Source organism: Anguilla rostrata, chromosome 11 (genome assembly GCF_018555375.3).
Source record: "Anguilla rostrata isolate EN2019 chromosome 11, ASM1855537v3, whole genome shotgun sequence".
Taxonomy (NCBI): domain Eukaryota; kingdom Metazoa; phylum Chordata; class Actinopteri; order Anguilliformes; family Anguillidae; genus Anguilla; species Anguilla rostrata.
In genome coordinates, this window is record NC_057943.1 from 32337844 (window position 1) to 32354049 (window position 16206).

Sequence of the window (16206 nt, forward strand, 5' to 3'; positions counted from 1 at the left end):
TTTCAGTCTCGGAGGTGGTGCAGACGTTGCAGCTCAGCTCGGACCAGGACCTGACGGACGTGGTGGGAGATCTGTCCGTCTGTCTGGATGGCATGCAGGTGGATCCAGAAATGTTTGCCGCCGCAGAGCTCAACAAAGCAAGTAGGTTCTCCTCTCCCGGAAATACATTATATGCACATCTGTCCTCTAGGTCGTTTATGCATTTTTCAACTTTGACTCCTCCTCACAAAGAGCGTCAGTTTAAATGGATTCAGTTTTTCAGTGGTCTGTAATGGGTGCCCCGTTGTTGCTGCGTGAAGTTTAAGACCTTGGAACTGGCCTACAGGGCAGCGAATGGAACGGCTCCCGTCTTTCCTCCAATCAATCATGTAAACCTACACCCCAGCCAGATTGTTCTGTTCTGAAACCTCGAGACTCCCTCCCCTCCCCTCCCCAAGTTACCACTTCTCCAGGGAACATGCAGTCAAGATGCAGATCTTTACTGGCCCCCCATTGGTGGAACACTTTTCCCATGGTTGTCTAGTGGGCGTCTGAAGATATCAAATAATCCTGCTAACTGGAGGCCCACCTCTTCAGACTGAATCCTGGTTCCGTTCCAACCCCCACCCTGTAGCACAGGCGCCGGACGCAACACTTCATAGGGAGGGGGTGTTCTGTTTTTTAGTCTTGCAAAAAATTTGTATTGATCAGAAAAGCCAAAACATTATTTGTACCTTATTTTATCTCACTTGTGTTGCAAGTGTCATAATAAAATGATGAATGACTAACTGTATTTATTGCGCCATTATTGAGAGTTGGTGTATTATGACAAAGTCATTTGCACCAGAACGCAAGTGAATTAGCATGAAACACAGGTTTTTAAATGTCTTCCAAAGATACAGCATTCCATGGGCTAGCACGACCACTTTATTATTATTAATATTATTATCATTATTATTATTATCATAAGCAGACATTCTGTTGTGTGCCACAGATGCTGTTCCTAATGGAGACTCTCGACAGAATGGTGACCATATTCGGTAAGAGTCCTATGTTACATTGTTATTTTTAATTTCCTGGAGAGTAATGGAGAGTTCTAGGGTGGGTAATGGAGAGTTCTGGGGTGGGTAAGGAGAGTTCTCAGGTGGGTAATGGAGAGTTCTGGGGTGGGTAATGGAAAGTTCTGGAGTGGGTAAGGGAGAGTTCCGGAGTGTGTAATAGAGAGTTCCGGAGTGTGTAATAGAGAGTTCCGGAGTGGGTAACGGAGGCATCCCTTGTGACCACAGGAGCAGCAGGGACGCCTCGCCCTCGGTCGACAGCCTGGAGGACAGGCCCACCCCTAACGGCAGAGTGGCCAACAAGACAGCGTCCCCCTCCCTGTCTGCGGGGGGGTCCAGGCCCTTCAGACCCCCACGACCCTCCCGGCCTCCGCCCCCCACCCCTCGCAAGCCCGCCCCCTCACCAGGTGGGTGATCATCTTGATCCGGCCGTCGACCATTCAGGTTTTAATCGCATGTCTGTAGACCAGAGACTTAAACTAGATCCACAATATGAAATAGATTCTCTGCCTGCTGGTAGTGTCTCTTATAGTGATGCGCGGATCGCAGTTATATCCGCGGGCACCATGGTTAATCCGTGGATCGGGCGGGCTGAGTCACAAAAATTAACATTCTGATTAATAGCAGATGGGTTGGACAGCCTTCAGACATTAGTATTACTTCTTAATTGTTGGTATTTGGGAAGTTGCAGTGACATTCAGAATTTTATTTTGAAGAGATAATCGATAATCTAGCCTCAATATGCCAGCCTGTGTTTGGACTGCTGAACGCGTTGGGTTTTATTACTTATTTATTTTGGGCAGCTGCCAAACGTTATTATTAGCTTTTAAATTGTTTGTGTTCGGGAAGTTGCAGTGACATTCAGAATTTTAATTTGGAGGGATTAAAGATGTCAGCCTGTGTTCAGGCTATTGTGGAAATACCTATTGCCATTTTCGTTTTACCAAAAAAGAAGAACTTTTACTTTAAATAAATGTTTATTTAAAACCAGCCTACTTCAGTGTAATATGTTACCATATCATCACGCTTACATATATCCCACTGACAAATAATGGTAATGTGTGATCGGGTGCGGGTCTCTAAATTGGAGAAAATAATTAGTTTGGGTGGGTGGCGGGTGGATGATTTATGCGTACATGCGGATTCTGATGACGTCAGAGCCGATCCGCGCATCACTGGTCTGTTTGACAGGAGTACTACACTCCTTAAGTGTACACAACTTTAAAATGAAATAAGAAAACTGAAGTGCTTGAATATTTCTGTAGTGTGACGAAATTCTGACAGAAGTACTTAAAAGAACCTGAATTACTTTTCTTGGTCTTGACATAGCTGCTCAAAAAAGTGTCTTGGACACATTGTGTCCATAGAAACTGATCTGAGAACAGAATCCACGTTTCTGCACAAATGCTTGCAGTTCAAAAACACGTGCCTTAAAAATGTAATGATATTTGATTGGTTGGATGGTTGGGTGGTAGAGAGGTTGATTGATTTCCTTTTCCTTTATTTAACTAGGGGAAATCCATTCAGACCTTGATCTCCTTCACAAAGTGCCTTGCAGTGCACACTTCAGAATGTGTAAATGTATATGCTTTGATTGACTGATAGCTAATTAACAGTTGTTGACCCTGTTCTCTGGCCGTGTTTCTAGCGGTGTCCTCTAATGGGCCGGCCCCCAGCAACGGCGACGGGACGACAAGCTCGGAAGCCGCGGCGCGGGTGTCGGCCGCGGGGGCCCCTGAGACGGCCGACGGCCTGGGGCCCCCAGAGCCCGGGGCCGCAGGAGGCAGGCAGGCGGCCGGAGCCGGCCCCGCCACTCCCAGAATCCCCTCTGTCAACGCCGCCCCAATGCCCCCTGGGTAAGGCCAGCCGGACTGTTAAGTCTGGTTTTAAAGTCACTTTATTGTTGCGTTTGCGGTACCGCACTCCCTGTTAATGCATCTGTGCCTGGTGCACAGGGGTCTCGTTGTTGAACCTTAGTTCCAATGGCCACTGAGTGTACTGAGAGAATCCAGAGAGCCCTGCGGGGGCAGCTTAGTCCCACAGATGAATGCTGAAACTGGAGACAAAGTATTCTGCAAAAGACTGGACTGTAATGAATGGAAAGGCCCCGGTGTGGTAGTTGGACAGGATGGGGTGGTAATGTTTGGTAGGCATGGGGGCAATTATGTCTGGGTACAGCACTCTAGACTACCAAAGACTCTGGGGCTGAGTCAATTCTCATCACACTGACAGAGCTAGCGATGGTCGAAAGCGCCCTGCAGAAAACAGTACAGTAGGTGATGCCGACTTATCTGATGCTGTATGCATTGATACGGACACTGTGTCTGACACAGAGAATGTCCAGACAATCCACAGCCTCTTATCATAAGAACAGAAGGAGGTCTGAATCTGAAAGCAGAACCAACAATTAGATATGTGGAAATTGAAACTGGAATTTCCCACACAGCAAAAGTACTAGTTTTTCCTGGTACAACAGGGTCAGCTGACCTATCACGGATAGGCACTCTGCAAATTGAACCCATGGGGAATGGAGAACAGCAGTCTGACGGATACAATGATGTGCCTGTTACAAATGATGAGTCATTTGAATATCCTAAACTTGATGAAATCAATAGCTGGAAGAAAAATGGAGTGTTTGAGGAGGTAAAAAACAGAGGCCAAAAATGCATTTCTACAAGATGGATGTTCACCCTTAAGGAAACACAAGATGGCATAGTACCCAAAACACGGCTAGCGGCCGGAGGGTTTGAGGAGCTAAACACGCAAGATCTCCCAGCAGGCTCTTCTGCATGTGGCTCAGAGTCCCTCAGACTGCTCCTGTCAGTGATATGTTAAAAACTACGGACAGCCCACTCTATTGATACCAAATCTGCATTCCTTCAGGAAACCAAACTGTCCCAGGACATTCACATTTGTCCACCTCCTGAAGCTAAGAGTGAGGGACCTCTGTGGTAGCTGAATAAATGTGTTCATGGACTAGCTGACTCATCAGTGTATTGGTATAATAGAGTCAGAGAAACAGTGTGGAGAACAGGGGTCAAAATGTCACAAGTTGACCCTGCCGTGTTGTATTTCTATCTGATGTGCTAATGCTGTGACCCGCCCCTTGTTCACATGTAGCCTGACCCATGCTCATGGAATTAAAGGGCTTTTGTAACATCTGTCAAAATTCATGCTTGTGCCGTTACTGTGGTACTAGTGACACAAGTGGTGGTTAATTAGACTGGTGTCAGTGTCAAATGAAAGTGTGTATTGAGGGTATGCTAAAGTCTCTGTAGTCATGCCCCCCCCCCCAGAGGAAAAAAAGACCCATTCAGCATTCTGCTTCAGTGCTGTCACTTAAAAACACACAGAAGACACTTCTATAATGGGAAAGAGCTGTTGTACAGTCGACTGCACGAATAGTGGCTATGCAGTCATGTCTTTTTTCCACTGGAACACCTCCCCCTCACTCAGAAACCTACTAATAATGCTTCTAATAATAAGTTATTAGGGAAAGCTGTGAAACCAGAAGTAAAACAAACAATTATCTTATAAAAATAAAGGTGATCAGAACCATCAGTGACCCTTACAGCTTACCAAAGGATCAGTGGTCTATGGACATTGAGATGTGTGGGCAGAAATGGAGTTTTCTGACATTTTGACAATCGAGTTCCCCGGCTTCCTCTACAGCCAGCGGGTTTGTCTTTACCAGTCAGCCCAAGTGAGGGGGGGGAGGACTGGAGGAAATGTGACATCAGTGCTTAGCCTACCATACCCTACCAAAAAAATCACATTATGGTTTTTAAAAAGATGTTCGGTCGATACGAGGTACATGTCACAGTATTTTGTGGTTACCTGGTTAATGTACAAGTATATACAAATAATATACAAATTATCATGATAACGTGATAGCTTTTTGCTTGCTTGTTTTTTATTTCCGTTACAAAATGGAGGGAGGTGGAGGATTGGGGTGAGTGTCTCATCCTGACCTGCCCGTCCGGCTCTGTCTGTTCGTCTGTCTGGCAGGTGGGAGCAGAGGGTGGACCCCAACGGGCGCATGTATTTCGTGGATCACGTAGAGAAGAGGACGACTTGGGAGAGGCCAGATCCCCTGCCTCCGGGGTAGGGACCCGCATCCCCCAAAAAACCTGCTGCCGTTTCCTAATGAGTACTCTCGCAGTCTGTCCCTCTTCTGACCCCTCCCTCTCCTGTGCGCTGCGGGAAGACCCCGCCTGTCTGTGTTAACAGTGACGCATTGCTGAGAGAGAGCTTTCACTCGGTCTCACTCCATTCGTTAATGCCATAAGTGCAGCGTCTTTATCCAATGAGACGACTTCATTCTCCGTCTCATTAATATTAATGTGAACGACTGCCCACGTCAGTGAGTAGTCATGGATACTCCACGTCTGTGTCTTTCCTGCTTCAGGGTAATAAACAAACATCAGCTGTTAACAGCTTTGAATAGCTGCTTTCAGCATACATGCATGTTTATGTGAACAGGAGTATTAGCAATTATAATAGTAACAATATATGAGAGGCACAATACTGAGACTATTTGGGGTCAAATGCTGAGAGTGGAGGGTCCTGCTGGTTACAAATTTTTATTGTGTCTGTCTTTGTGCATGTGTGTGTGTGCCTGTGCGTCCCTTTGTGTGTGTGTGTGTGCATGTGCGTGTGTCCTTGTCTGTGTGTGTGTGTGTGTTCGCATGTGCCCCCTCTCTCCAGGTGGGAGCGGCGTGTGGATCCCATGGGCAGGGTGTACTTTGTGGATCACATCAGCAGGAGCACCACGTGGCAGCGCCCCACGGTGGAGTCGGTCAGGAACTACGAGCAGTGGCAGCACCAGCGCGACCAGCTGCAGGGAGCTATGCAGCAGTTCAACCAGAGGTTCATCTTCGGGGTGGGTCTCCATTCAGAACGCAGGGGACACGGGTTCGAATCCCTGCGTTAAGGCACTACTGTTACACCCCGAGTTAGGCTTGTACCCCGAGGTGACTGAAGCGAAGTATTCAGTTGTGATGAGCGATCAATGCTTCGCAGAATCAAAATGGGTGGGTTTTCCCCAAGGTCATTGGTGGGGCTGTCACAGTTATGAAATTTAGGTTCACAAATAACGCATAGGATGAAAAAGCAATTTCAAAGTAATTACTGCAGCAGCCTATTCAAACATCCAATTTCTTTTAATATGGAACCAGATGGTGCTTCTCTGTCTCTACACTGTTGTATTGGAGCCATTTTTTTGGTATGTAGCCTACTAACTGCCAGACCTATAAAACCATCATTACCACCCTTGGTAATATTCATTAGAGGTTCAGTCCAGTCAGTTATTTTATCCGTTCTCGTCTCCTCGGTCCTCGCGTGACCCGGAAATCGTCGAGGTCCGCCATCTTTAAGGACGTTCAAATCCATTAAATCCTCCTTGGAGGAGTGAGGAGTGAGGAGTGAGGAGTGAGGAGTGAGGAGTGAGGAGTGAGGAGTGAGGAGTGAGGAGTGAGGAGTGAGGAGTGAGGAGTGAGGAGTGAGGAGTGAGGAGTGAGGAGTGAGGAAGCTCCTGGAGGATGCTTCAGCGAGGGTACTCGAGTGCAGCCTTTGCGGAAGTCTTTTTTCGGAACAGGCAATCTGAACGATCCACCTGCGGGTCCACCTCTCCACATCTGGCACGTCAGTAATTTGACGCCGCTTCAAACTGACGATTGACGGAGCAAGGATGTTCCTTTTACCTAATACGTGGAGCCTTGATTCCCCATATCTCATTTTTGCATCTCTTCCTCACATTGTCTGTTAGGTGGAGATAAGGAGCAAGGAAATGCCGTGACAATGAGATGCAAGGAGTGAAAATAAGCGATTGGAATGACCCTTAGGTTACTGCTCAAGCACATACTGTACTTCCACTGTTTGTTAAACAGCCTGTGTTGGCTTTTAACCAGTCATTTTCTGCCTGTAGAACTCCTTTAGTAAATCTAAATAAATCTATATGAGTTCTGTCATATAGGCCTGAACATTACCAAAAGAATGGCATGTTATTGTGCTGTAGGTTGTTGTCTATTCGTACACCGGTTTAGGGGTCCTCCTTGAGGTTCTGTGTGAGGAAGAGGAGCAGTCAGTGGGGTTTGAGGGAATGACAGGGAGTCTGCTTCCTGTAGTACTGAATACCTGCCCTGACCGAGTTGCTCAAATTCACATTTCTCCTCGCTTGTTTTTCCGGTAAAGGGAGGCAAGACCAGTTGTACCACCACCACAGTGAACAATTTGACTTTCAAAAGAATCTTCAGTATTTTTTATTATTGTAGGCCAAAATCTTTTTTTTAAAGATTCTATGTGTTCTGGCTTCAGAAAATTAGCTCATGTTCAGAACATTCTTCCCCCTGTCTCCTACTTGCACAAACCTGTCAGTTAAGTTCAAAATGGCTGCTGCTACTCCTGTCCAGCAGGAGGAGAGGCTATGTGGAAGTCGGCACACATTTTACAAGAAGCATAGAAGGAAGCAGACAGGGTAACAGTTGTTCTTCATTCTATATTTGAAAATACGCACAACGGCTTTTTACTGGCAGCTTTTATATAAAACGAAACTGAGAATGGTATAAACATTTAAAAGCACAGTGACAGAAAATTTAACTGTATGGATTTTCATAGCAATGGTATGACTATTATACGGTGATCGCGTCAGCCCTGTTCATTAGTGCCTATGATTTGAGCCAGTTGGTGTGAGAAGAAATTTGATTGGCTCAAACAAGTTGCTGATTGAAAGTTGATTGTAGCACCATCTATTTTGGGTTCATAAAACCTCACTCTCCCATCATTTGTATTCAGCTGTTTAAATGGGTCACATGTCAAATACTGATTTACATAGCAGACATCTTCTTGGCCCTTTAGTCTTCTTAGGAAGAGCTTGTGGTGAGTGTGGGAATTGTGCGCAATACACAAGCAGCAGAGCTCTTTGGCACAGGGAGAGGAGGGGGAGAGCTGGCTTGTTTGAAAACACAGCTAGCAGTATTTCGCTTTGTGTAGCTTTAATTTTATCCCAAAACAGCAAACAATGAAAAAAGCCCAAAAATATGCACACCCAAACTAAAACAAGCCCATTAAACCTCAACCTGCGACTCATTAAATTTAACAGCGACTTTCAGAAAAAAGAAGCCAGCCCAAAGCTGTTTGTAATAAGCGGAGTTGGCAACATTGGAAGGAGGGAGGACGGGCAGCTCGCACAGTGAATTGACAGTTGGTTATATGTCACTTTGACACTTCAGAGAAAAAATAATGAAGGTTAAGTATAGTGTGTTGCTTGCGTAAATAAACAACCAGCATAAGCTTGTGGTGTTCCAAACAAAACATGGGGAGGTGGCTGCTTCATGTAGAAGTTGACATCCATAAGTTCAGTGGCAGTTTCTCCTGATGAATGCGGTTTATGATTGTGGTTGCTTATTGGCTCTCAGAGACCAAAACCGATTGATGTGAATTGGACCAATAGTTATTCAGAAAAGGACAAAACGACTCCACTACATTCCTGTGTTCAGAATACCATAGTACCTCACGGTGTTACAAACACCACACACTTTGTGTTCGAAATAGCGTGAGTCTACCGTGGCTCAGATCTGTTTTGGCGGGCAGCCCAGATAAAACCAGTGTATGGGAAATGCAGTACGTTTTAATGCGGTTTTCCTGGTCTGCTAGCTGAGCTGTGATGTGGAGGGGAAGCACCCAGGGTGTCCTTCCTGGCTGTTATCTCTCCCCTGTCTGTGTAGCCGTTCTCTAAACCCACGTTTCTTTTGGTCCCCTGAAGCTTCAAGATGCGGTTTCTGCAGCACAGAACAAGGAGTTTGATCCCCTGGGACCTCTGCCACATGGATGGGGTAAAACTGCACTATTTACCATATGTACACACACGAGACTAGAGCTTACCTCTCATCATATACAGTGAGCAGAGCAGCTGAACAGACGATGGTCTGTCCTTTTAAACGTATACATTGGGTTGAGTGGCTTAGCAGACGCAACTGTGAAAGAAAGTAAAAAATGATGTGTTAGGGTCAGAAAAATATGTATGAACACACTGAAAGTGCAATGTTAGAGTATTGTAATTGTAATGAAAGTTAGACTTATTTAAGCTGTCTTTAAAGGGAAGAGGTTGATATGTTGTATTAAAGCGAGCCGGCCTGGTTTATCCTCTCTTTCTTGTTCTGTCGCAGAGAAACGGACGGACAGTAACGGCAGGGTGTACTTCCTGCATCACCCGACTCGCAGCACGCAGTGGGAGGACCCGCGGACTCAGGGGTGAGGCTCCGCCCGCCGCACTCTTGACCGATCGTTCGCAGCCTCACGAAACGGCGGTTCCGGAAAGAGACGCATGGATGGGACGGCCATAAGAATTTAATTCGGAGGGGCACCAAACTATAAATAGGAACCGCTGAGGGCCTCATCGTACTCCTGCACTGTTCTAGCGGGGACTGTGACCTCCCCTCAGTCACTGTCGAGCCCACAGCCCGTCTGTGCAGGCTGTGTGTGATGTAGCTTCTTCCACTCAGAGTCCGTTCCAGCTTACTGCAACTGCCGAATAGATGAGTTCACACTTCACACTCTGGATAAGAGCATCTGCTAAGTGATTTTAGCAATGCATAAGAAATCAATAACCTGTCGCCCACTGTTTCAAGGGGAGTGTGGGCTTGTCTGTGCTGTGCCAGACTGACTGAGAGTACTTACACACCCAAAATTATTTGAGTGAAGGGATAAATTCAATGAAAGTTTGAAACGTTTGGATATTTATTTGTGGCTGTGTGGCTACAGTGTGAAATGAGGAGCCATGGATGTAGTAATGAATACCCATGGTGGTTGGTTTAACAATGGTCCATGGTGATTGGTTATTGTAATGGCCCATGGTGATTGGTTATAGTTAGGGCCCATGGTGATTGGTTATAATAATGGCCCATGTTGACTGGTTATGATAATGGCCATTGGGTTATAATTGGATATAATGTAACGCATTCAGGGAAATGAGGTCTGTTTGAGAGGATGAGCGTTGGGTGGAGGGGGGCGTGGCTTTGAACCCTGTGCCCCGCCCCTCCAGGCTGCTGAATGAGAAGCCGCTGCCGGAGGGCTGGGAGATGCGCTTCACGGTGGACGGAATCCCCTACTTCGTAGACCACAACCGGAAAACCACCACCTACATCGACCCGCGGACCGGGAAGTCCTCACTGTGAGTGCCCCCAAGCGCTTTCACAGCATGCATCATAACACGAGCAGAACATCTTATATTGTGTTCTAGAGGTAGGAGACGTGCTAGTTATACTGATACTGACCCACGTCTCTCTCTCCCTTTGTCTCTATTTTCCCTTCACTCCTCCCCCATCTATCTCTATATTACTGCCCTCTCAGGGAAAATGGCCCACAGATCACATACGTGCGAGACTTCAAAGCCAAAGTTCAGTACTTCCGGTTCTGGTGTCAGGTGAGTTCTGGCTTCAGGAACCTTTTATTTGTATGTGTTTATGCATGTAAAGGGGGAGCTGAACACAGCTAAATCATAATTATACTAGCCCCACAGGTATCCATTTCATACCAACTTCTGCTCTCAATGATTTAATTAGTCCTATCATTTCCATTTTAGCTAAATTCATTGATGAGCTCAGCAGTGACAGCTGAAGACTGTTCATGTCCCTATACGAAAGACCATACTCTAGTTTCATATAGGACTAAAGCCACATTAGCATACACAGCTAATTGAGCCAGGCTAAATGGCTAGATAAAACCTCCAGGACTGGGGCTCCCTTTGACTTGGTAATAACACCAATGCACAGAACAACAGAACTTGACAAAAAAAAAATCTGCAAAACCAAACAGAATCTAAAATATATATTTGGATGCAGTTATAGCAGCAATTATACAGTAGACTGAGAAAACAAGGAACACAGACAAGATAGACAGGCAAGTAAGCAAAGGTTTTGTAAAGATTGGACTGGCAGTTGTTGCTAAATTACGGTTAATTTTGTTTTAGTCCATGACCTTTTGACATGTTTATGAATCAAAAATATGCTTTTGTTCCAGCAACTTTGCGGTTGAATTGTTGATAGTGTGACGACAATTTCCCTGTGTGGGATCAAAAAAAAAAATCTTGATTGCATCGACACCTTCTTGTTGGCTGACTGCTCACGTCTTGGAGAAGGCAGCTTTGGAATTTGAAACGACCTTGTGTTTCGAAGGCCTGATCCTTATCGACTAGGCCACTCCCCAGTTTCCTGTGTTGAAGGTGGAGGGGGTTGTCAGGGGTAGAGTGTCATGACAGTCCAAGTTATATGTTGAAAGCCTCAGAAAGAATATAATATCTTTATTAGTCCCATTCATCAGTCAATTTAAAAATGACACGTCTGCGTTAATCTTCATATGTGAACATCTGTGGATTTTCCTGGAATTGTGGATAAAAATATCACATTTTAATGATGAGCAAGGGGTAGTTTATGACCAGAGAGGAGCCAGGGGTAATGCACTTGTGTGATGAAAGATGCTTCCTTTTTTTAACAGCAATTGGCAATGCCTCAGCACATTAAGATCACCGTAACCCGGAAGACTCTGTTTGAAGACTCGTTCCAGCAGGTGAGTGTGCATATTAACACAGGGAATGAAGGGGGCCAAACTGAATTCAAGATGAGGAATTGAAGATAGCAACATGAATTTTACATATTTAATTTTTTTATTAAAATTCTATATTTGTAATTAAACAATGTTGTTGAATTGCACATTCTTAGCTTTTATGTAGGAGTATATTTTTATACATTTTTAATACATTTTTATTTAAATGTGGTATTTACAGCACTTTTTATGCATAGCTTTCCCCCATTTCAGGGCACCATAATGCTTGGGACATGTTAATGTTACGTAAATAAAAGTGGTTATGTTTTGTACTTTGTTGCATATACTTTGCAATAACTGCTTTAAGTCTGTGACCCATAGACATCACCAGACACTGAGTATCTTCTCTGGTGATACTCTGCCAGGCCTGTACTGCAGCCATCTTCTGGTCCTGCTTGTTTTGGGGCCAGTTGCCCTAAGTTTTCTCTTCAGCATGTGAAACGCATGTTCACTTGGATTCAGATCAATTGACTGACTTGTCCAGTCAATCATTTTACAGTTTTTGGTTTTAAAATATCTTTTGTTGCATTAGCAGTTTGTTTGGGATCATTGCCTTGCTGTAGGATGAAGCGCCGTCCAATGAGTTTGGGGGCTTTCGGTTGGACTTGAGCAGATAAGATGCTTCTGTACACTTCAGATTTAATTCTGCTGCTGCTATCAGCAGTTACCTCATGAATGAAGACAAATGAGCCTGTACCTGTCGCAGCCATTCATCCCCCCACCAACATTTTACACAGATGACGGGGGTGCTTTGGATGTTGGGCAGTTCCTTTTGGCCTCCACACTGCTCTTGCCATCACTCTGATACAAGTGAATCGCCGTCTCATCTGTCCACACCTTTGCTTTCATTGTAACGGCTTCCTTCTGCCCCTGTGTGTTTGTCTGTAGATCATGAGCTTCAACGCACAGGACCTGCGACGACGACTTTGGATCATTTTCCCAGGAGAGGAAGGATTGGACTACGGGGGTGTGGCCAGGCAAGCTCATCCAATCACTACCTACCATCTGCCTTCTGGCTGCTTTCACCTTGTGGCGGTCCAGAATGGGGACACCCTAAATTTATACATGCCAGTCTTACACCAGGAAAAATGAATGGTTTTACTATTAAGTCCTGACTGTAACTTTAACTTCATGTGGGAGAATGATGAGTGGGAATGAATAATTGGTATTCAACAGTGGGTAACTACAGCCAATATGAAATCAGAAACTTAAACAAGCTATTGTAGATTTGCCTTTTTGAGCTGTATAACATAAATGAGTGAAATATTGGAAATCTATACTGTTGCATTACCAGTGAGCATAGTTTTTAATCATCAGGCCAAACCTAGAATTATTCAGACAGCTTATCTTGGGGAATTTTGCATGATTGGAGTGGATGGTTATGTTGTACTCTTTACAGTTAATGTAGGCCAAATTGATTGCATGCCGAGTGTTCAGTATCCATTAGATTTACCCTGAATCTATACAAGATTGGATACAAGCCATTGAATAACCTTCTATTATTGAAGTATTGTTGAAGCTTTTGACGACACCTTCTCTAAAGCCTTAATGGTTATGTTTTCCTTAAATTGTCACAGACTTCTCATCAATCAGCAGTGTGCTGTCTGACTGTACTGATAGAGCGGACTCATCAGGATTTCATTTCCATTGGAAAACTTAGACTTGAGAACCAAACAGCAAGGGCTTACCAGTGTAGCACAGTTTGTATGTAATAAGGGTTAACAGACACACTGGAGTTTAATGGGAGGGTTGGGTGCATATGGAGAAGCAGTGCTCCTAATTCCCTGAACAGGGGGACATCACTGCTGTTTAACTGCTATGAACCGCTCAGTCACTGCCCATTTTCTGCCATGGTCTGAAGACACATTTCTTCAGATTCTCTTGACTAACTTTTACACTTCCTCCACACTCATGTGACATATTCATCTTCTTGCACTTTGTTGTTGTACTTGTATCCTCATCTTGATGTTCTTTTAGTTCTTTGTCATATCCCTTGTAATCATGCCTCATTTCTAGCTTAAGGCTTAGTCATAGCTTTACTGACTTAGCCTACGCTTTACTGTTTGAACGAGATTTGATGTTCGTGGCTATGGTTAGCTGCTACATTATGAGAATTGTACTTTATCTGACCTGTGTTTGTGGTTGTTCCAACGACCTTCCATTTGCACTTATTAAACGTCACAGGATAAGAGCGTCTGCCAAATAAAATGTAATGTAATGATGTGGGAAAAACTCCTCTGTGTGAAGCTGGTGTGGGTGGGACAAATTGCCTCATTAGTCAATTTAATTACCTAAAGTTGATGATGATTGTGATGATGATGCGTAGGATGAGTATAATGTGTTTTCTTTTTGCTTTTGTGTATGCAGGGAGTGGTTCTTCTTGCTCTCACACGAGGTGCTGAACCCTATGTACTGCCTGTTTGAGTACGCCGGGAAGGACAACTACTGTCTGCAGATAAACCCCGCCTCCTACATCAACCCCGACCACCTCAAATACTTCAAGTTCATTGGCCGCTTCATTGCCATGGTGAGGATTTTAATTGGCTAACTAATGCTTCTGTTGTACCGTTACCATTCAAATCAGTGGTTTGCAAGTTCGGTCCTGGGCCCCCCCCGTGTTTGCTGATTTGCTTTCCAACTACAGCTGTAATCCTAGAATTTTAACAAGCTGTTTGTTTTTCTTAATTGTGTTCATGCTTCGTCTTTAGAGGGATTATTTACCCTTATTTAAAGCCACATTGATTGAAATAACCATACATGCCATGAAGATATAAAAGTCCCTTGATCACATTGTGCTTATTGTGCTGTGGTGCAAATTACATACAATTACATAAAAAGAGGTAACAAAATTTGTCACTCTTTGACCAAATTAAAGACTGTTGTGAATCAATAGGCTCCTAATTAGTTTGTTGAACATGTACAACACAATACAAGCTTGGCTCATTATCATTTGCTTTGTCTTTGAATTCTTCATTATCTACCAGATGGTTAGTTTTAGGAGCCATGTGTCCACACTTGCACCAATTAGGAGCCAATTGATTCACCTATTAGATCAGTTAAAACATTTTTTACAAAGCATGCATAGCTACTTCTAGAGTTTAGAAATAGACTCTGCACTCCTGAACTCCATGTAAACCTTTTATTGGTGTCAAACAAAGTTTTGATCAAAATTGGATCTTTGTAGGGTAAAACTAAAAGTGCCCTTTTCCCTCCTGTATATAGACTGATATAGTAGACCTAGTAGGTCATCTGGTTTAGGTCACCTGGTATCTGATGTCAGCCCAGGCATATGAAGCCACATATGGAGACAAATCGCTATAGGTTAAAGACAATCAACCGTTATTACTAGTGTGCAGGCCCTACTTCAACTCTACGCTGTATATGCCTTGTATACACCCTGGTCGATGTAGGTATTTCCAAACACGTCTATGCATAGCCATCTCTAACATAATGTGGGTTAAATCGCTCTAAACATGAAAAGAGCAATTAAGAAAAATGAACAGCTTGTTAAAATTCTTGCATTGCGATTGTGGGTCGAACGAAAACCAGCATACACAGGGGGGCCCCAGGCCCAAGCTTAAGAACCATTGCTTAAACTCACTAATGGTAAAACAAACGCCCAATTTGGCTGATAAAGGTGCGCTCATCCTCTAACACGTGGTTCTCAGTTGATGTATTTTTTCGTCTCTCAGGCACTGTTCCACGGGAAGTTCATTGACACGGGGTTCTCCCTCCCCTTCTACAAGCGCATGCTTAACAAGCCTTTGAGCTTAAACGATCTGGAGTCCATCGATCCTGAGTTCTACAACTCCCTCATCTGGATCAAGTGAGCGGCGTGTTCCCATTTCAGTTTCACATTTGAACGAGCTTCAGTACAGAAAGTGTGCGTGCGTGCGTGCTTGTGTCTGTTTTGTGTGTGTGTGTGTGTGTGCGCATGCAGTTTTCCAATGCCGATGGAATGGTTCCTTTTTCGTTAATTGATGTCAATGCTGATTTACCAGCTGTGCAACAATTAATTTTCCTCCATGGAGCAGGAACTTATTAATAATTGACTCTTTTCCTTTTGTCAGGGAGAACGACATTGAGGAGTGCGGGCTGGAGATGTACTTCTCTGTGGACAAGGAGATCCTGGGGGAGATCACCACTCACGAGCTCAAGCCGGATGGAGGGAACGTTCTCGTAACGGAAGAAAACAAAGAGGAGTACATCAGGTGGGCCCCGCCCTCTGTCTGCTCCATTCCCGTAAACTTGGTCTCTGGGTCTTTCTCCTAAAATGTTTGGCGGCTTGCTTACACGTGCAAGCGGTAGAATGCTAACAGCATTAGAACACACTTCCTGTGGTTGGGGGTCTTGGTCTTTGTAGTGCATCTTGGTTTTTGTAGTAGGTCTTTGTTACAGGCAGGGCTCTAGATTAACTTTTTTCACCATAGGCCCAGAACCGTCCTGAGCAACAATTTTAACCATCCCAAAGTGAATGTGGAGGGGGAGGGGGAGTGGGGCTATGTATAAAAAGTGCTGTAATCTCTGCATGGTAATGCACTTTTTGCTAATTTGTATTTGTCCTAATACT

General features: G+C 44.5%; 1 protein-coding gene across 1 annotated transcript in view; it reads left to right on the top strand.

Annotated features, from left to right (window-relative positions):
* itchb (itchy E3 ubiquitin protein ligase b) overlaps positions 1-16206 on the top strand; it is a 36540-nt gene that overhangs the window by 13545 nt on the left and 6789 nt on the right. Inside the window, exons 5-19 of the mRNA XM_064299425.1 lie at positions 7-141; positions 974-1019; positions 1266-1444; positions 2686-2893; positions 5046-5141; positions 5745-5919; positions 8800-8869; positions 9203-9287; positions 10078-10206; positions 10386-10458; positions 11529-11600; positions 12525-12613; positions 14004-14163; positions 15329-15462; positions 15707-15847. Coding sequence (XP_064155495.1) covers positions 7-141; positions 974-1019; positions 1266-1444; positions 2686-2893; positions 5046-5141; positions 5745-5919; positions 8800-8869; positions 9203-9287; positions 10078-10206; positions 10386-10458; positions 11529-11600; positions 12525-12613; positions 14004-14163; positions 15329-15462; positions 15707-15847 — 1792 coding nt within the window. The remainder of the gene's footprint in view (positions 1-6; positions 142-973; positions 1020-1265; positions 1445-2685; positions 2894-5045; positions 5142-5744; positions 5920-8799; positions 8870-9202; positions 9288-10077; positions 10207-10385; positions 10459-11528; positions 11601-12524; positions 12614-14003; positions 14164-15328; positions 15463-15706; positions 15848-16206) is intronic.